Source organism: Lithobates pipiens, unplaced genomic scaffold (genome assembly GCF_037356315.1).
Source record: "Lithobates pipiens isolate NorthernLeopardFrog02 unplaced genomic scaffold, aLitPip1_a1.2 Scaffold_64, whole genome shotgun sequence".
Taxonomy (NCBI): Eukaryota; Metazoa; Chordata; class Amphibia; order Anura; family Ranidae; genus Lithobates; species Lithobates pipiens.
The window spans coordinates 1,517,402-1,539,258 of NW_027507886.1; the positions used below are offsets into that span (position 1 = coordinate 1,517,402).

Here is a 21,857-nt window from a genome sequence, read left to right on the forward strand (position 1 = left end):
TTTTTGATGCAATGCTTTGCAGCAGGGCTAATTCCTGCAATAAAACTAGAGTATATGGCAGAGGTTGCAGTGTGGTGGCACCAGCACCAGTGCCTAAGGCCCAATTTTTCGGCCCCTGTTTAACAGGGGCGTTTAATTACAATTTTTGATGCAATGCTTTGCAGCAGGGCTAATTCCTGCAATAAAACTAGAGTATATGGCAGAGGTTGCAGTGTGGTGGCACCAGCACCAGTGCCTAAGGCCCAATTTTTCTGCCCCTTTTTAACAGGGGCGTTTAAGTACAATTTTTGATGTAATGCTTTGCAGCAGGGCTAATTCCTGCAATAAAACTAGAGTATATGGCAGAGGTTGCAGTGTGGTGGCACCAGCAGCAGTGCCTAAGGCCAAATTTTTCTGCCCCTGTTTAACAGGGACATGTAATTACAATTCTTGATATAATATTTCACAGGAGGGCCCCTTCCTGTGCCCACCCAGAGTAACGGTGAGGACTTATAGTGTTGTGGCACCAGCACCACAACCACCAAAGGTCAATTTTTCTACCACTGTTCAACAATGGCATGTAATTACAATTCTTGATATAATCGTTCACAGCAGGGCGCTCCAGCGCCCACCAAGAGTCACTTTGAGGGCTTACAATGTTGTGGCAAAACCAACACCTTGTTCCGCCATTTCTGCAGAGCATATAGGGCAGGCCCCTACTTTCAAACATCCAATTTACAAACATCTCCTACTTGCAAACGGAAGGAGACAACAGCAAGTGAGATGAAAAAAGATGGACAACAAAACAAATTATACAGGGGTGATAACCCTTCCCTATGTTTTCCAAAAAGCTTAAAAATCTTTTTTTTGACTGGAGCTACACTTTAAAAATGTACCAGTTGAAAATTACAAACAGATTCAACTTAACACAACAAACCTACACAGTCCCTGTCTTGTTTGCACCGCCTGTATACTGCTGTTCTGAGTATATAGGGCCTGGGGGCCACACGCATTTCCTTTTTTTAATATGGGTACGGGGTTCCCCTTAATATGCGTACAAGACCTAAAGGGGCTGGTAATGGGCAGGGAGGGCTACCCATGCCATTTTTCTCAATGATTTTCAACCATATTGCAGGAACCAGATATAACATTAAAACCGCAAGCAGTTTTAAATGGTGTTATTTCCGTTTAATGTCATTTTGTGCAGGGACTGTTCTAAACACGGGAAACACGTGGCACTTCACAGGCATACTACAGACACCCCCCAGGCACCATATTTAAAGGAATATTTCACTTTTTTTTTCACTTTAATCGTCATTAAAATCAGTGCTCCCGCCAAAACGGCCATTTTTAAAAACATTTTAGGCATTGACCCATGTCCCCTGGGGCAGGAGCCAGGTCCCCAAACCCTTTTTAGGACAGTATCTTGCATATTAGCCGTTAAAATTAGCACTTTTCATTTCGAACGTTCGAGTCCCATAGACTTCAATGGGGTTCTAAAGTTCGTTCGAATTTAGGGTCCGTTCGAAAGTTCTGGTGCGAACCGAACCGGGGGGGTGTTCGGCTCATCCCTACCAGCCATACAGGTCCACAGGGATAATAGAGCACATATAAAGAAAAGCAGGGACCAAAATAGTGTAATTCCGTTTTGTATAAAATAATTTAATAAAAAATTATTGAACTCACATGTGTACAGAAGATTAAGCGCTTTTCAGTATAAAACAAGGCTGCAGTGAAGTGGGATACGCCATATCTTTGAAGCGCTACACTTTTATATAACAGTAAAAAGGTCAGGTCTGAGCATGTAGGTCCTTTACAAAATAATCTAGAGTGGATGACTGTTGACAAAGAGAAGGCAAACTTATTAAATACTTTATTTAGCTCTGTGTATACAAAGGAGCATGGGGGAGCTTGTGTCCATAATGGGGATGATATTGACACAGCCCCAAATTATCCACAATGGTTCAAAAGTGATATGGTCCAGGAATATTTAGACAGAATAAAGGTGGATAAAGCACCTGGATCAGAAAGCATCCACCCACAAATCCTAAAAGAATTGAGCTCTCTCATTTCAAATCTTTTAGAGACTCATTAATGACTGAAATGGTACCACTGGATTGGCGTAGGGCCAATGTGGTGCCCATATTTAAAAAGTGATCAAAATCTTTACCAAGTAACTTTAGACCTGTTAGTTTAACTTCTATAGTCGGGATGATACTGGAGAGTTTAATAAAAGACCACATAGATGAGTTCTTGAAGGAAAAAATATTTTAAGTAACAGATAGCATGGATTCTTGAAAGACAGAAGTTGTCAAACAAACCTTTTCTTTTTATTAGGAGGTAAGTAAAACCTTGGATAGAGGGGTGCCTCTGGACATAGTATACTTGAATTTTGCAAAAGCGTTTGACACAGTTCCCCACACACGACTAATGTGTAAGATAAAGTTTACAGGCTGGAAAGATCAATTTGTAAATGGATAGAAAACTGGCTAAAAAACTAATTCAGAGAGTAGTGGTTAATAATTCTTAGGGCTCTTTCACACTACCGATCTGTTCAACATTGAACGGATGCTCCATAGAGGTTTATGGAACGTCGGATGTCAGCGGTGACATGTCCGCTGACATCCGACCTGCTCCGATCCCAAAAAGTGTGACGGAGGAAAAACCTACTTTTCCATCCGTCTGTGGATCGGATCGGGTGACGATGGACTCTGCGGTCCGTCCTCATCCGATCTCCCATAGGGGAGAGCGGCGCTCTGACAGGTCCGTTCCTGCACAGTGTGCAGAGATGGACCTGTCATATTCCTGCTCAACAGGGATCGACGGAGGGACGGAAGACTAGGGGGCACTATTTACGTCTAGAGGAAAAAAGATTTCACCTCCAAATACGGAACGGTTTCTTCACAGCAAGAGCTGGGAAAATGTGGAATAAACTCCCTCTAGAGGTGGTTCTGGCCAACTCAGTAGACTGCTTTAAAAAAGGCCTGGATTATTTCCTAAGTGTACATAATATAACTGGGTACTGACATTTATAGGTAAAGTTGATCCAGGGAAAATCTGATTGCCTCTTATGCTGCATACACACGACCGGACTTTCTGTCAGAATAAACTCTGACAGTCTTTCCGACGGAGTTTCTGATGGAGTTCCGACCGAACGGACGTTTCAGCCGCGATGACGTACAACAGGACTACAAAAGGAAGTTCAATAGCCAGGAGCCAATAGCTGCCCTTGCATCGTATTTGGTCCATCGGACTAGCATACAGACAAGCGATTTTCCCAATAGGAATTGATTCCGTCGGAAAGATTTAAAACATGTTCTATTTCTAGGTCCGTCAGACTTTTTGAAAAAAAAGTCAGCTGAAGCCCACACACGATTGGAATATCCGATGAAATGATTCCGTCTGACCTTTTCTGCCGGAAAGAGCGGTCGTGTGTACGCGGCATTAGAGGATCAGGATGGAATTTTTCCCCTGCTTTAGCAAATTGGATCATGCTTTTCTGGAGTTTTTCGCCTTCCTCTGGATCAACTGTGGGTGAAGGATTGTGCATATGGGATTGAGTGATTTTTTTTTTTTTGTTGAACTGGAAGGACCTGTGTCTTTCAATCTGACTAGCTATGTAAATATGCTGTACAGATCTCAAAGTGGAAGTGGTTGAATGATTGAGCAAAAAATCCTGAAAGGGCTGACAACACTCAGTCCACAAAAAATGTTACATGTTGACAGCCCACAACAGAGCTTAGAATTTGAATGCATTTTTGGTGGATCAACAGGTATTTTTCTGTAATTGCAGAGTATTTAAAGGAATAAAACATGGGCTGGGTGTGTGTGTGGCTATGGTGCAGAGGGATCAGGTAAAACGTTTTTTCCTTATAACATTCTTTTACTATGCTGAAGATAGCATTAAACTTTCTTCCAGAATCAATGTAAGCAACTAGGCACTTATCCACATTAAACATAAGTGTTGTTCAGTAGTGTAGTAGGCATACAGTGCTTACATTCAGTAAGTTGCCAGAAGCTTGCTTTCTTATAGTGGTTGTAAAAGATAATATTTTTTTACCTAAAATAAAACACCTGTTATACTTATCTGCTCCGTGCAATGATATTGCACAGAGAGGCCCTACACCTCCTCTTCTAAGGTTCCCCACTGGTGTGATTGGCACCACCTGTTCTGTGTCTGCCCCCCAATATCAAGCTCCTTGCTATGGTGGAAGACATGCAAGCTCACACCCGGGCCCCGTCCCCTGCCTTCTGCTCACAAGATTTGATTGACAGCAGAAGGAGCCAATGTGAGACTAAATGTAAACTGTAAAAACTATTTCCGTAGTGCTTGTTCTACAAAACGTAGATGTTTTAAATAAGTGTACATGTTTCCATAGATGAATGAAGCTGGCCATAAATGTTTTTGAATTGATTCCCATATCCACACATTTGACATGGATGTGGGAATCCTTCTCCACTATGTCAGTGTAGTCTGACAGCAGTACTCCCCTGCCATCAGAATACACTGGTCAGCGATGCCACCAATTGGTTGTGTACGCTGATCAAAAGAAACATTTTCAACAAGCCTGTTCATGGATCGACTTCTCATGAATGGGAACAGCCATAGATGGATTGAGATTTGACCAGTCCCTGCTGAACTGGCTCAGTTGCAATCTGTCTGTGTGAGAGTGTTGCTAATGTTTCCACATTTGCTAAAATTAAACACAGATTATACTAAAATAAAATAGATTTTTAGATTTTTACCTCACCATTTTTACTCTTATTTTCCTATGTACAGCATCTATCAATTGTCCACCTGTGCTTGTTGGATCAAACTTACCTGGAAGAATTACATCTTGGGGATTTGCATTGCAAGATTTCTGCTGTACAGCTGCAGTTTCTAGCATTAACCCTACCGACAGCGTTGTGGTAATCGTGGCTTTGTCGAGTGGTAAGCAAAGTATAAATAACTGCAATAACTTGTTATCTTGGTATTTACACTGCTGTCTTGATAGCCAGTGAACAAAAAGTCTGCATTCACACTTTGGCATTGCTGTGTTACAATATGTGGTAATGCAGATAATATGCATCAGTGCATTGTTGTGGCATTAATTTTGAACGTCAACGCAATACACAAATGCAATGCACCTGTCTTGTAGCATTCAGCAATATGTAGCAGTGTACTGTGGTGCGTTGTGGTGTGTTGCATTACAAAAAAAGGTCATATGCATTTTAAGCACATTGGGGTGCATTGGGGTTCATTTTGAATGGGCTGCCATAACACAATGCACACTAATACACACCTTAACACGTGTGCATTAACGCATCACAAAGACGTAAATGGTCCCAAAAAGCTTTGGTTTCCTTTTACACAATTGTGGCCATGTGGGACATAAACTGTTGAAACTTTGTCTGTAAAAGGCAAGCAAATGGCAAAAATGTGTCCTCCGTATTGCTAGAGTTCCTTGCAGCCGATCTTTTCCCAATTACTGACTTACCACGCCTTGTTCTGCACTATATCTCCCTGTGTCTGAGGCCATGTTAGTAGAAGAGCAGGGCATTAATTCCTCATGTCACAGGTGATATGAAAGTTGATGTGTGTAAAGATTAAGAAGCAGTAGGAGAGGTTCAAAACGCTCAAAGCCACAGAAGAGATAAAGCAGAAGCATGGATATCCTTCTCTACAAACCCTTATGCTGTGTACACATGGCCGGACTTTTCGACAGCAAAGGTCGGACGGAACGAATCAGTCTGACAATTCGACCATGTGTGGGCTTCATTGGACCTTTGCTGTCGAAAAATCAGACAGACTTTAGATTTAGAACATGTTTCAAATCTTTCCGTCGGACTCGAGTCCGGTCGAAAAATCCATTCGTCTGTATGCTAGTTCGACAGACGAAAACCAATGCTAGGGCAGCTATTGGCTACTGGCTATGAACTTCCTTATTCTAGTCTGGTCGTACATCATCACGGTTGAATCCGTTAGACTTTGGTGTGATTGTGTGTGGCCAAGTCCATTCGGTCGGAAAGTCCGTCGGAAGTCCACCGAAAGTCAGTCGGGAAGACCGTCGGACCTAGTCTGCGAGAAAGTCCAGTCGAGTGTACACAGCATTAGGTACAGTTTCATAGCTCCCAACTGTCCCTGATTTCGAGAGACTGTCCCTGATTTTGAGCAATGTCCCTCTGTCCCTCATTCCTCCTCATTTGTCCCTCATTTTGGTCTGATCCATATGGATGTATATAAAATGCACTTTTTATCTATCAAAAAGTGTTTTCCAGGGCTAAACCTTTCATCCGATTTCTAAATTGCTGCATTTGTAAATTCCAAAAGCCAATATAAAGGAATTGTAGTGGTAAAAAAGCACTTGTGGGTTTAACCAATCTTGTTTTTTTGTACAATTCTCCTCTAAGGGGGCGTGGTAAGGGGTGTGTCCTATGCCTTCATACTTTTGCCGATAGGTGTCCCTCATTCCCATCTCAAAAAGTTGGGAGGTATACAGTTTCATCTGCAGTAAGCAGCACAGTAGCGACATCACAAAATCTCACTCAAAATCTCATCACAGCTACAGCACTTTAGTTGAGCTAAAGTAGTGACTTCTGAACACTTGTGAAGATGGGTGTAGCATGAGGGCATGCTGCTCGTAATGTGGCATCCCTTTCCCTTTGCTTCACTATGTTATAGACAAAATGGATACACTGTAGAGTAAAATAAGCCCCATCACTGGGATCAATAGTAATAGTAACCCACAGCATTGGTGTGGTGGATGCAATAATAGCCTCAAATATTTGTGTCAGTGCAACAATAACCCCTAGCACTGGGGTCAGTGGAAGCAAAAATAAACCCCAGCATTACTGTCAGTAGGGACAAAATAAACCACTTCATTGGTGGTCAGAAAATAAACAAAACAAATAATAAAATGAATAAGGTTAAAAATTGATACACAATGACATGATACTCATACAACAATCTATGTAAAGAAAACATATTTAGCAAAAATGATTATTCATAGGAAGCACTAGTGTACACATCTATACTGTATATGTACAGTATATATACATATTGATGACATTAACCTCTAATTCCTCATTAAGCCCTCCTGGGCTCTGCAGTATTCAATGCACGCGGACGCTGAGAGCAGCAAGGTGGTGATCTTAACCAGAGACTTAACCCCTCGTATACTGAATTGTTTTATTGGACTTTTTAGGACTTCTGCTTTTAGACCCATTTTGACCTGAGTGCAAGTACTGTCCTAACTGGTGGCTTATTGATTGTTTAATGGTGGTCAGTGGCAGTAATAATAACTCTCCAGAATTTCCCTGATGTGCGCCCGCGGCCAGGGATGCCCTTCTGGCAATTGAGTGCCGCGCTGTAGCTGTCTTTCGGCTATAGTACGGACGCGAAATGGCTAAATCCATTCTTCATTGGTGATCAGTAGGGATGGGCGAACGGTTCAGGCTGAACTTTCGCTCTTTGGAAGTTCAATGAACAGCCGAACAAACTGACCACAATGCATTGTGGTGCTGAACAGTGCATTGCAAGCCCTGATTGGCTGAAGCAGTGAAAGCTTCAGCCAATCAGGGCACAGAGCACTGTCAGAGTCATGATTGGATTGGACACTGTCCTCATGTCTTTATCGAACCATGGCTCATTCCCGCCCCACAGTATAAAAGTATTCTTTCAATGGCAGCCATTTTCAGTGTGATTCAGTGTGCTATTAGTTAGTTAGTGTTCTATGCTGTGCTATTTTGCTTCAATTGTCAGTGTAGAATATTAGTTTAGTGTCAGTCAAGGGATAGTGTGAGTACAGTGAAGTGTGGTTTTGTGCGTTACTGCCAGTTTAATGCCATTTACTTTTGTGTGCATTACTGCCAGTTTAACGCCATATAGTTCTGTGCGTCACTGTACATTTGCAGTATATTATAGTGTATCCATGGAGTATGTCTGTGTAGTGTAAGTACTCAAATTAAAGTGCACCAAACACCTCTTTACATTGATTAACGTGCATCTTCTTTATATTTGCTTAAAAGCACCGCCCCTCCCTCACAATAATGTCTGGGAGGACAACAAGGAGAGGCAGATATTCCCTTGGCACTGTTAGGTGGCCAGCATCAAATGTGCCCACAGGCAAAGGTGGACGTGGTGGTTAGTCCTCAGGCAGGGCATCATTTCCTCTGTCTGTTTTGGTGAGTTTGCCCGTGCTATCCAGCCACAGTATGCAGAGAACGTGGTGGACTGGTTTACTAAACCTTCCTCATCCTCTGTCAGGCAAGCAGAGACAAGTGTACAGTCCCCTGCATTTGCCAGAGAGGATAAACCGGCCTCCTTGTCCATATCTATTCCTGCCATAACCCAACATCAGCCATCGAGGAGTCAGCTGAGTTATTTGACCACAGCGTCAGCCACTTGCCACTTGCTCCTCGATGATGCCCAGCCATTACTGGATTCAGATGTTGGTTCTGAGATTAAGGATGACAGGAACATAAACCTAGAGAGAGAGGGAGGAACACTGGAAGACAAGTTGGCATTCATGTTCCCCAAGCCACAGCATATTGCCAAGTTTTCTCCAGTGGTAATGATGAAGATGTGGCAGATGATGATGAGGAGGTCACTGATGTGAATTGGGTGCCAGATAGAGCAGATGAGGAAACTGAAGGTGAGGCGGCACAACCCCAAGGAGGCTGACATCAAGAAAGAGTGTAGGGCAGCCACCCTATTCCATCACAGTCTGCAGCTGTTATCTCCCGACCCACTCCCCAAAGCTCAGCTAACTGTGTCTCAGGCACATCAAACGTGGCAAAAACACCAACCATTTTGGTACCACATGTTTAATAAGGCATTTAACGTCCAACTACTCAGCCCGTTGACAAGAGCACCTAAGAGCCACACAAAAGGGGCACTAATCTGTCCCTCCTCCTCCTCCTTACCCACTTCAGTCTGCCTCTGCTTTATCAAGTCATTACCTCTCAGCAGCCTCAACTGACAGGGATTATGGTATCACACAGGGTGTCCCAGGTTCCAGCAGCACATCTGCCAGAAGCATACCACCAGCTGTAGACTGTAGCCAGCAAATTTCTCTGCCCTATTAGCTGCAGCAGAAAAAAAATACAGTCCCTGCCACCCACATGCCCAGCATCTAAATGCAAGCTTGTCAATGCTGTTGGCTCTCCAACTTCTGCCTTTCAGCATGGTGGATTCTGACCCCTTTTGTGAATTCGCACCATGTGCTGTACCGCAATGGAAGGTTCCCAGTCGCTACTACTTTTCACATAAGGCCGTTCCATCTCTCTACCATCACGTGGAAGGGAATGTTCTGGCATTGTTGGGCAAGGCAGTCAGCCATAAAGTCCGCCTTACTGCTGACACGTGTTACAGCAAGCATGGACAGCAACAATATATTTCATTCTCAGCACACTGGGTAATGCTGCTTGTAACTCGAAAGGATGCAGGACAAGGCTTGGTGCCACAGCTTGTTGTGCCCCCACGTCTCCAAACAGCTGGTGATGATGATGCCAGACCTGTGAGCTCTACCCACTTCTCGTCTTCCTCCTCCTCCACCACCTCCATGCCCTCCTCCACAGAATTGTCTTATGAACATCAGGAACCCCCACTGAATTCAAAGGGCTATTCCCAGAGTCACGCTAAAAGGTGCCATGCAGTGCTTCAGCTGGTGTGTTTAGGGGACAGGAACCAAACCCGAGCAGTGATTCTTGCAGCTCTGCAGGAACAGGCCCCGAGGTGGTTCATACCACGCCAGCTGGAGCCAGGAATGGGGGTGTGCAATAATGGCTCAAATCTCCTGTCCGCCCTTAGACAGGGAAAGTTAACACATGCGCCATGCCTGGCACATGTCCTCAATATGGTGGTGCAGCGTTTCCTAAATACGTACCCAGTGTTGCAAAATGTGCTAAAGCTGGCCAGAAGAGTCTGTAGCCATTTCAGGCTGTCATACACAATTATCATTCAAAGAGTGACAGCGCTGAAAGCTGAAAATTAGCCTGGGCAGGAAGGAGATTTAAGTGCTCTAATAAGCAAATGGTATGTTCACTAGACCCCAGTAACTTTTTTCCTTTATCAATCAAAAGGAAGATATTCAACCATCTACTTAGGGTATGAGTTCAAACTGATTATACGTTAATATTATTAAGTTCCTATATTTTAAAATAATTAATATATAAACTATATTACCAAAAGTATTAGGACACTTGCCTTTCCATGCACATGAATTTTAATGGCATCCTAGTATTTTTCCGTAGGGTTCAATATTAAGTTGGCCCACCCTTTACAGCTATAACAGCTTCAACTCTTCTGGGAAGGTTTAGGAGTGAGTCTATGGGAATGTTTGACCATTCTTCCATAAGCACATTTGTGAGGTCAAGCACTGATGTGGACGAGAAGGCCTGGCTCGCACTCTCCGCTCTAATTCATTCCAAAGGTGTTCTATCAGGTTGAGATCAGGACTTTGTGCAGGCCAGTCAAGTTCCTCCCCCTCAAACTCACTCATCCATGTCCATATGGACCCTGGTTTGTGCACTGGTGCAGAGTCATGTTGGAACAGGAAGGGGCCATCCCCAAACTATTCCCACAAAGTTGGGAACATGAAATTGTCTAAAATATCTTGGTATGCTGATGCCTTAAGAGTTCCCTTCACTGGAACTAAGGAGTCAAGCCCAACCCCTGAAAAACAACCCCACTGCATAACCCCCCTTCTACCAAATGATTTGGATCAATGCAAAAAGTCCATAAAGACATGGATGAGCGAGTCTGGGGTGGAAGAACTTGACTAGCCTGGACAGAGTCCTGACCTAAACCCAACAGAACACCTTTGGGATGAGTTAAACAGGGCCTGCAAGTCAGGCCTTCTCATCCACATCAGTGCCTGACCTCACAAATGCACTTCTGGAAGAATGGTCAAACAATCCCATAGACACACTCCTAAACCTTGTGGACAGCCTTCCCAGAAGAGTTGAAGCTGTTATAGCTTCAAAGGGTTGGCCAACTCAATATTAAACCCTACGGACTAAGACCGGGATGCCCTGGTTCATATGCGAGTAAATGCAGGTGTCCCAATACTTTTGGTAATATAGTGTATCTTGGTAATGCAATTAAAATATCATATATTCTATTGTTACCATACTGTTTTTCACTTTTTTTTTCAGCTGTTGCAAAAATCAGTCTGTCTAGTATAAGTATAGCAAACCCACCACTGTATTTCAATTTGTCTAACAATGGTTATTATGCTGCTTTAACTGCAACTGTTGGAAGTTTGTGCAATGGACTCGCATTTCCATTTGGAGCAGTACTTATTGGAGATTCATTTTACTGCCTTCAAACTGGATTCCAAGCCTTCTGCAATGGTCCTTTGTCTCCAGGACTCTCATACAGGTAGGTTTTATCTTTACTCAAATATATGTGTATATATATATATGAGCTTAACACAAATGTGTAGATCTTCTAATAGCACCTTTACCACTAGGCATGGTTAGATTTATACTTTCTGTTCAACTTAGGTCAACTCATTTTTTTAATAATTACCAAGCGGGTAGGGCATAGGTAAAACAGACCACTTAATACTATTTATTTGTACAAAAAAAACATGTGCTGCATAGAGATGAGTGACTCTTTTTGGATTTACTAGTAGTTGGTGGAATCCTACTTGAAATTCACAAAACCAGAACTTAGCAGTGAACATAAAAAGGGCAAGGGGAGCTGGGATCTCTCCATGGGATATATTTACCGAAGCAAAACGTATTTTTAAAAGATACTACACAGCAGGGAGAGCCTCCTTTTTAAAGCGACTTCAAGGGCGACGTAGAAAAAACACCAATCCTTTCAATGACATGCTTGGGAGATGCTTTTAAGCTGTATATGGCATTGTGGAACAGTACAATTTTTCCCGAGCGGTGTTAGGGACAATGTATTCTAGCATCACATATTTTGTATGTGTAATTGATTTTTTAGCTTTTACTTTTAACTTAACTTTAAAACAGCAGTGGGACCTCAATGTGCCAGACTTATCCACCTTACCAACCATTCAGTGTCTGCTGCCCCTTTCTGGCAATCCCTTCACCGGCTTCCGCTCAACTAACAAATTAAATAAAAAATGCTAGCAACGACTTACAAAGCCATCCACAACTCTGCGCCCACGTACATCAATAGCTTAGTTTCAAAATACCAACCAAATTTCTCTCTTGGTTTCTCCCAAGACCTCCTACTCCCTAGTTTCCTTGTCACCTTCAGGACTTGGAGGTCTCCTCTCCAACTCTATACTCCAGTCTGTCTGACTATCTCCTACTCTGTCCAATCCTGAAAACCCTTCTCTTCAGAGAAGTCTATCCTGCCTCCACCTAACAACTGTACTTTTATATTTTCCATCAGCCCACCCCCTACAGTAACTACCTTTTGTATCACTTGACCCTCCCTTTTAGATTGTAAGATTCTTCCTGTACTGAATTGTATTGTAACTGTAATGTCTGCCCTCGTGTTGTAAAGCACTGTGCTATATCCTGAATTCTACTTTCTCCTCCTTTTTTTTTAAATTTAAACATAGGAAAATGGAGGTGGGCAATTTCAAATCTTGAACTTAAGTTTTTTTTTCTTAGGGGCAATAAATAGAATTATTCACCTAATGTTTCATGTTATGCCCCATTCGATACCTTTGTTCTCTCTCACTGCAGATACCTTTATGGATACTTATATATTGTTAATATTGTTATTTGATGTATATGTACAGGATGTATTGACATGCTTTTGCCCGATGTAGGCGTTAATAAAAATTGTAATTGAAAAAAAAAAAATCCTGAATAACAATCATAATAGTAATCTTATGTATTATCTTAGTTGTTTAAATATCTTATTTATTTCAATGTGATAAAGGCATTTTTGGTAGTTTGGCTGCAACAACAGTTTTTTTTTTTTTTTTTTTTTTATCAAGCAGTAATAGGCCTGAATTGAAAAGTGGAAAAAGTAGCCACAACAGATCTATAAGCTATAGAAAACCTTACTCTTAAAAAATAAATCTAAAGACCTCAACCCCATATAAATTGGCCACTGACAACACAGTGTAATAGTATAGTTTGTGAACTGCAGTACCTAAATATTTTAATAAAATATGAAACGTGTGCAAAAAAACACAGCCCCACTTTCTGTAATGTTTGGTATTGATGCATTAATTGGGCTGCGCAAGGCAGAAACTATGCACACATATAAACATATTGAAAAAGAAACTACCGTATGCACATCTGCATTTCTTCATGGCCACATAATCTTTAATCTCTCGGGCACTCATTAGCCAATTGTGGACTTTTTTTTTTTTACTTGTCTACTAATAGAGTAGAAGAAAAAAAGTCCCCAAATCGTCCCCATGACCAGCATCTTAAATCTCACCATCATAAGTGCTGGCTTTGCAGCTTCTCCCTTTACAGCTTGTGGAATCAATCCAACATCTACACGTTTATGGCCTCTGTTACATCACAATGGCAGATAACCAGCCACTGTTATTTTGTCAAAAATAATTCACCTGCCCTCCACCAGCTTGTGTCTATGTCAATGTCATGGCGGGGTACACAAGACCACAGACATGTGGCCCATAGTTGACAACATTAAAAAAATTTTTTCCAGGGGCAATATTTTTGCTTTCCTTTAATTGGGGGTGCTGCATTCATTTAAAATGGGTTTGGTTTTGCATGACCAATACATAACAGATGTGATTACCACTATTTGCTTAACCCCAACCTATTAAACTTATTATTATTATTAAAGTGGTTGTAAACCCTTACAAACCACTTTGACCTACAGGTAAGCCTAGATTAAGGCTTACCTGTAGGTCCAAGAAATATCTCCCAAACCTATATGGTTTAGGAGATATTTGCCTGAAGACTGGCACCGCTATCTACGGCGCGCAGGCGCACTGAGCGGGGCATCGTCGATGACGGCAATGCCGCGAGTCTCGGCTCCCGTGCGCATGCGCGGGAGTGACGTCATCGCTGCTCCGGCGAATCACAGCGCCGGAGCAGCGAGACCCACGGAGACCCACCAAGAAGATGGACGCTCGGAACTACAGGGGACAGCGGTGACATCGCTGGCTCCTGTGTCAGGTAAGTGACACATAATGGACTACTTTGCGATGCATAGTAGTCCATTATGCTTTACCTTTACAGGGAATGAAAGAGGAAGTAAACTCATCAGGGTTTACTTCCTCTTTAATTGAGACCACACCAGGTTGGAGTAACAAAAAGGCCGTAGCAGCCTACTTTATTTTAACAAATATGTATATATATCTTCAACTTAAACATAAACATACAATACAACATCTGTTAGTCAACCCCAGCTATCTAGCATTGGTCTATGCAGGAACTCCATAATCCTCTGTGAAAAGAACCATATTTAATAGGCCTCAAGCAGGCTCAGAGACAAACACTGACCTCAGTGCCCCCATTAACACTTCCCGGCTAACCTATGTTAGCTGGAAACCACCATCAGGACCCATACCAAAGATAGTTCCTGAACACTTTCTTCGATACGGGACTGTGAGGTCAGTGTGCAGGGTAGCCATTAAGCATGGGACTAGTGATGGACGAACTTCCGACAGGACGTTTCGCGAACGCGGACTGCGAACGTTCGCGGCGGGCCCCATTGACTTCAATGGGAGGCGAACTGCGCAAACCTATAGGTCAAATTTGCAGCCACAAAATAATTATTAGCTGTGCAAACATAGTCCCACCACATGGCCAATGACATAACACATGTATGAGGTGAATCTGGGATCGACAACTACAAGCATTCTTTTTTTATATGGGAAATTGTTCTGACAATTCAGGACTGTGGAGCGCATAAAGGCAATGGAGGAGAGGGAAGGTCAGGGACCAGGGTAGGCAAAGAAGAGGGTGCAGGAGATGATCACCAGCAGCGTCACATACAGCAATGACACCTGCACCGTGATAGAGTCATCTGACAGCAGCACCGTGATACAGAGCACTGACATCAGCAGCGTGACATACAGCAAAGACACCTGCACGGTGATAGAGTCATCTGACAACAGCACCGTGATAGAGAGCACTGACAGTAGCAGCGTGACATAAAGCACTCACACCAGCACCGTGATATACAGAACTGACAGCAGCACCGTGATAGAGAGCCCTGACATCAGCAGCGTGACATAAAGCACTCACACCAGCACCGTGATATACAGCACTGACAGCAGCACCGTGATAGAGAGCACTGAGATCAGCACCGTGACATAAAGCACTCACACCAGCACCGTGATATACAGCACTGGCAGCAGCACTGTGACAGAGAGCCCTGACATCAGCACCGTGATATACAGCACTGACACCTGCACCGTAAGCAGCCCCAGGAGGAAGTCAGCACAGGGATGGTGGGAGCCCCTCATAATGAGCATAGCACAGGGATGGTGGGAGCACCTCAAAATATGCACAGCAGAGGTACAGCCCCAGGAGGAAGTCAGCACAGCACAGGGATGGTGGGAGCCCCTCATAATGAGCATAGCACAGGGATGGTGGGAGCACCTCAAAATATGCACAGCAGAGGTACAGCCCCAGGAGGAAGTCAGCACAGCACAGGGATGGTGGGAGCCCCTCATTAAATGCACAGCAGAGGTACAGGGTACGGGTACGGGCATATAGTACGGTGTGCTTTTTTTGGACAAGGAAGTGAGCCAAATTAAGAAAGAAGGTCTGTGTGCTCGATTAAAAAAATTGTTTATAGACATATACATGGTCTACTGGTCACATGTGTTGAATTCCTCCGAGATCCATGCCTCATTCATTTTTAGAAATGTGAGGTAGTTAACACTGTCGTGAGCTAGGCGAGTACGCTTATCGGTTACGATCCCCCCTGCTGCGCTGAACGTCCTTTCGGACAGGACACTGGATGAGGGGCAAGCCAACAGTTCCATTGCAAATTGGGCAAGCTCTGGCCAGAGGTCAAGCCTGCCCACCCAGTAGTCCAGGAGTTCATCACTCCTCAGAGCGTCCACATCGGCCGTTAACCCGATGTAGTCGGACACCTGACGGTCTAGGCGTTCCCTGATGCTGGATCCGGATGACACCTGTCGATGGGTTGGCTGAAAGAATGACCTCATATCCGAAGTCACCAACACATCTTCAAACCGGCCTCTTCTTTCAGTTGTACCCGCAACTCCTTCTCTGGGAGTGGGAATTGCTCCTCTGCCAGCGCACGCAAAAGCAGAATGCAGCATTTCTCGAAGCAAGGCCTGGAAGTGCTGCATTCTGACAGCCCTCTGCGACGGCGGTAACATTTCCGCCATTTTGTGTTTGTACCGGGGGTCTAAGTACGTTGCCACCCAGTACTGGTCCTTGACCCTTATGCTTTTTATACGGGGGTCCCTATTAAAACAATGGAGCATGAAGGCCCCCATTTGCACTAAAGTGGAAGCGGTGTGGTGGCCTGGCTCCTGCTCATCATCCAGGATAATGTCGTCCTCTTCATTCTCCTCTCCCCATCCACGCACAACAGGGATCCCAGAAAGGTTTAAAGCATGCTCTTCTTGCTCCTCCTCATCCGCCCCGGCACCATCCTCCTCTGACTCCTCTTCAGACTCCTGTTGTTGACTTGTCTCAGATAGAGTAGCCCCCCCTGGGAATTCATCCAGCATTGCGACTTCCTCATCTTCCCGCTCCTGCTCCTCCACAGCTTGATCAATGACACGACGCAATGCACGCTCCATAAAGAAGGCATAAGGTACCATGTCATTGATGGCGCCATGGCTGCGACTGACCAGTTTGGTGATCTCCTCAAATGGGCGCAGAAGTCTGCATGCGTCGCACATGAGCAGCCACTGGCGTGGTGAAAAAAACCCCAGCTCCCCAGAACCGGTTCTGCCGCAGAGTTCATACAGGTAGACGTTAACTGCACGTTTCTGCTGGAGCAGCCTATCAAGCATATAGAAGGTTGAGTTCCATTGCGTCGGGCAATCGCAAATAAGACGTCTGACCGGCAGATTGTGTCGCCGCTGAATGTCAGCAAGGCGAGCCATGGCCGTGTAAGATCTTCTGAAATGGGCCGAGATTTTCCTTGCCTGCCGCAAGATGTCCTGGACCCCAGGGTATTTGACAACGAATCGCTGCACGACCAAGTTTAAGACGTGTGCCATGCATGGCACGTGCGTGATTTTGCCCTGTTTCAATGCGCTAAGCAGATTGGCACCGTTGTCACACACCACTTTTCCAACTGTCAAATTGAGCGGTGTTAGCCACTGATCTGCCTGTGAACGCAAAGCTGAAAGGAGTGCCGGGCCAGTGTGGCTCTTGGCTTCCAGGCACAACAGACGCAGCACGGATGGCAACGTCTCACCTGGCATGTCGAATAGGTTCTGGGGAGCTTGGGCGGCACAGCGGAAGAGACGCTAGCAGCGGAAAAGGAGGAGTCAGCTGAGGAGGAGAGGGAGGAGGATGGAGTAGGAGGAGGAGGAGAAGAAGAGTCAGGCCTGCATGCAATCCGTGGCGGTATAACCAAATCTACACGGGTGCCACGGGTTTCATGCTTGACGGCCGTCAGAACGTTCACCCAGTGGGCAGTAAAAGTGATATACCTTCCCTGCCCGTGTTTGCTAGACCACGTGTCTGTGGTCAGATGTATCTTGGCACCGACACTGTGTGCCAGAGATACATTCACTTGCCGCTGAACATGGCCATATAGCTCTGGGATGCCCTTCTTTGAGAAATACTTCCTTCCTGGGACCTTCCATTGTGGTGTTCCAATGGCCACAAATTTGCGAAAGGCCTCCGAGTCCACCAGTTTATATGGCAGTAGTTGGCGGGCTATGAGTTCTGACAAGCCAGCCGTCAACCGTTGGGCAAGAGGGTTATCCGGCGTCATCATTTTTTTACGCTCGAACATTAGACCCACGGAAGCCTGCCTTTTTGCAGAAAAATGTGAGCTTGGCGTGATGGAAGGTGGAGTGGAGGACAATTGTGAGGAGAGAGGAGAAGGAGAAGTAGAAGACGAGGCTGGACGGTGAGAGCCTGCAGTGTGGCTTTGCGTGTTCCGTTGCTCCCACTCGGCTCGGTGATGGCTGCCCATGTGCCTTCTTAAGGCGGTCGTCCCTAGGTGAGTGTTGGGCTTACCGCGACTAATGCGTTGACTGCAAAGATTGCAGATGGCAACGCTATTGTCAGCAGCGGACACGTTAAAAAAAGCCCACACTGCGGAGCCATGTGCCGGTGTCCTGGGAGCGCCAGATGTGACCGTACATGGTCGATGACTCGCTCCTGATACATTTGCAGTCTGCTTTGTCCCTCCTGTGCAATGTAAGTTATTCCTGCTTTTCCTCCCTATCTGCTGGTCCATATCTCCCTCTGAACTCCCCTCCTCTTCCTCTCTTGTGGGCACCCACGTGACATCACTAGACACGTCATCATCAACGTCACCTTCCCCACCGCTATAAGTAGAGATCTCGGAGTAGGCAGCAACACCGGGGACCAACCTCCTCCTTGGGCTGATCTGGGTACTGTCGTCAGACTGCTGAGTAGCGGTTGTTGCTACCTCCTCTTCCTGATCCAATACCAAGAGTGGCTGCGCATCAGAAATGTCCTCTTGATATGGATCGGAAAATAATTCCTGTGACTCAAGCGGAAGGCATGTGGTGGTGGTGGTGGTGGTGGTGTTGTTGGTGGTAGTGTCTTTGGGGGTGCACATAGCAGAGAGTGAAGAAGAGGGTGCAGATCGAGAGGATGAGGAGGGTGCAGAAGAGTAAGGCTGAGCGAGCCATTCAACCAAGTCTGGTGCGTCCTTTAAAGTAATTGAACGCACCTTCTGCAACTTCCCACTTTGGCTCAAGCCTGTTGCTCCTGCCCTACCCCTACCACCCCTGCCGAAGGGCCTGCCTCTTCCTCTGCCTGTCATTTTTGAAATGACCCTGTGACAAAGCTCTCAGTTCCTATACCAATGAAGGACTGCTGCAGTATAGGGCAGCGGTCAGCAGTAGTGCACCTCCACCCTATGTATTGTGGACCGATACCAGTCCTTATAGAATAGCAGACTGTACCTCACTCAACCCTATGTACTGTAGCACCCTAGACCAAGTTACCAGTCCTTATAAGGACTTTTGTGGACCAAGTAGGTTGTGTGTGAGTGATTAGCAGACTGTACGTCAGTCCCTATACCAATGAAGGACTGCTGCAGTATAGGGCAGCGGTCAGCAGTAGTGCACCTCAACCCTATGTATTGTGGACCGATAACAGTCCTTATAGAATAGCAGACTGTACCTCACTCAACCCTATGTACTGTAGCACCCTAGACCAAGTTACCAGTCCTTATAAGGACTTTTGTGGACCAAGTAGGTTGTGTGTGAGTGATTAGCAGACTGTACGTCAGTCCCTATACCAATGAAGGACTGCTGCAGTATAAGGCAGCGGTCAGCAGTAGTGCACCTCAACCCTATGTATTGTGGACCGATAACAGTCCTTATAGAATAGCAGACTGTACCTCACTCAACCCTATGTACTGTAGCACCCTAGACAGACCAAGTTACCAGTCCTGATAAAGAGCTTTGTGGAACAAGTGAGTTGTGAATGATTAGCAGACTGCAGCAGAAGGGCAGCAGTCAAGTATAATATTCTTTCTATATTTGGAAGAAAGAATATTATACGTGTACAAGCCTATTACCATACCACTGATACCAGTCCTGAAAAGAACCTTTGTGGAACTAATAGTAACAGCTACTGTTTAAACTGACCCTCACTGCCTGACACACTGCTTCCTGCCTGTCCCTATATAAACTGGCAAAACAGAGGCTGCTGGAACAATAACTGGTTACTGGAATAGCACTTTTGTGGACCTGATAGTAACAGCTAATGATGATGACTAATCTGGCTGTCCCTACAGCAGCACACAGTGTTCTGTCCCTTTCTCTAAACTGACAAAAGACACTCAGGCTGCTGCAACAATCAGTAGCACAGCAAACCTATATACACCTAACACCTATACCAGTCCTGAAAAGAACTTTTGTGTACCAAATAGCTAGCGATTTATCTCTCCCTGCTCCACACAGCAACCTTTTCCCTATAGTGACAGAAGAAAGAATGTAAAATGGCCGCTGGATCGGGTGTATTTATAGGTTAGGGGGAATGTCCAAGTGTCCATGTGCTGTAATGTCTCAATTGGCTGTCCTGTACCCCATGATGGATGTGTCATCAGGTCAAAGTTCTTTTACACAGTAAAAACACGGAAGTCCGCGGGGCGAACGGCGCCAATAGTCCGCCGAACGGGCGGACCGCGAACAGCCGAAATTCGCCGCGAAACGACCGCCGGGCGAACTGTTCGGCCATCACTACATGGGACCTGGATAAAAGCAGAGATTACTGGAGATCCGCACAAATTTTTTTTTAGCTTTCAAAGAACCCCTGCTAAAAACAATAAATTGAAGGTCAGTAGTAACAATGCATGTGGTTAGAATGGCAACCTTACAGACAGTTAAAATAAATCTTTAGCATCATGCCACTGATTCTGTCAAGTGGAAGTGGCTAGGGTCCTAGAACTATGCAGACACCATCAAATGAAAGGTCAATCAGCCACAACCTCTGGAGGAACTTCCAGTTCCCTGGATGAGAGAGGCTAATGTATTATGTGATGGAAATAGTATGATTACTCATTTTGTATTTTGTTCTGTGTTTTAAAGGGTAGCTTTGCTAATATATCGTAATGGCCAACTTATCGCGGAAACTCCATGGTCAAATGTAATTACTCTTACAAACCGTGAGTAATTGTTTTTTTTCATTGAATACATAAAAGCATGTTTCTTAATTTCCAGATATTAGTGATATAAAATGAAGATAATAAAGTGTTTGTAAATGCTAGCATTTTTAAAACTAAAATAACAAACATGTTATACGTACCTGCTCTGAGCAGTGGTTTTGCACAGAGCAGCCCCGATCCTCCTCTTTTCGGGTACTCCACCAATTCTCTTGGCTCCTCCCCCCTGCTGAGTGTCCCCGTAGCAAGCCGCTTGGTATGGGAGCACTTGTGTGTGCTCACTCCCGAGCCCCATTCTTGTTCCAATGGCAAATGTCTACAAGAGATATTCTCCACACTTTGTAGAGATTTCTTCTTGCTGCCTGTTTCTGGGAGTGACAGAAAATCTCAAAAAGACCCTTCTCTATCCAAAACTAATAAAAAGATTTGGCTTTAAATACACTTTGATCAATGCTCAGTGCCACCGAAATCAGTGTTCAATGGTCAGGGCAACCTGGTGATCATGGATGAGTACCTGTTTAATTATTTGTGTTCAGCTGTCAGTGCCCCATAATCACTGGTGTTCATTGATCAGTGCCTGCTTAATCACTGGTGTTCAGTGGTCAGTGCCCCCTTTTATTGATGATCAGTGGGAGCTTGGTAAGAGAAAACATTGATGTTAAGTGCTGAATAACCTGGAGGGAACTCCACAGATCATTTGTTACTGCCTCTTAGGTCTCTACAGAGTGATGCCTGGTGGGAAATCACTCTGCCTGTTGCTGCATACTGTACATAGGAAGGTGGCACTGCACCAGGTGCACCAGACAAAAGATCCAGGGTATGTGCCCTAGGTCCCCTGGTTTAAGCAACTCCACCGGAGGCTGCCTACATGAAGGTGGCACTACACTTGGGGCACCAGACAGGAGACCAAGGGCATATGAATAAGGTGCCCTGGTCTAGCAACCCCTGTAAATTAGTATTGATGTATGTTAGTGTGGATTATGAAGCAAATTAGCACTCTCCACAGACATGGATTGGTGCTTGTGATCAATATAATGTGACACTTACTTTTAAATAATTATAACAAAGATCAACTATTACATTTAAGATGAGGTTGGCTTAATAGTACCAAAAGACCGTTCACTAAAAATACTGTGACAATATGTAATTTCATGAATTCTTAATA

The 21,857-nt window shown here is 44.6% G+C and overlaps 1 protein-coding gene across 1 annotated transcript in view; it reads left to right on the plus strand.

Annotated features, from left to right (window-relative positions):
* LOC143958921 (uroplakin-3b-like) overlaps positions 1-21,857 on the plus strand; it is a 46,924-nt gene that overhangs the window by 17,709 nt on the left and 7,358 nt on the right. The window contains exons 2-4 of the mRNA XM_077467908.1: positions 4,760-4,912; positions 11,119-11,344; positions 20,619-20,695. Of these exons, the coding sequence (XP_077324034.1) occupies positions 4,760-4,912; positions 11,119-11,344; positions 20,619-20,695 (456 nt within the window). The remainder of the gene's footprint in view (positions 1-4,759; positions 4,913-11,118; positions 11,345-20,618; positions 20,696-21,857) is intronic.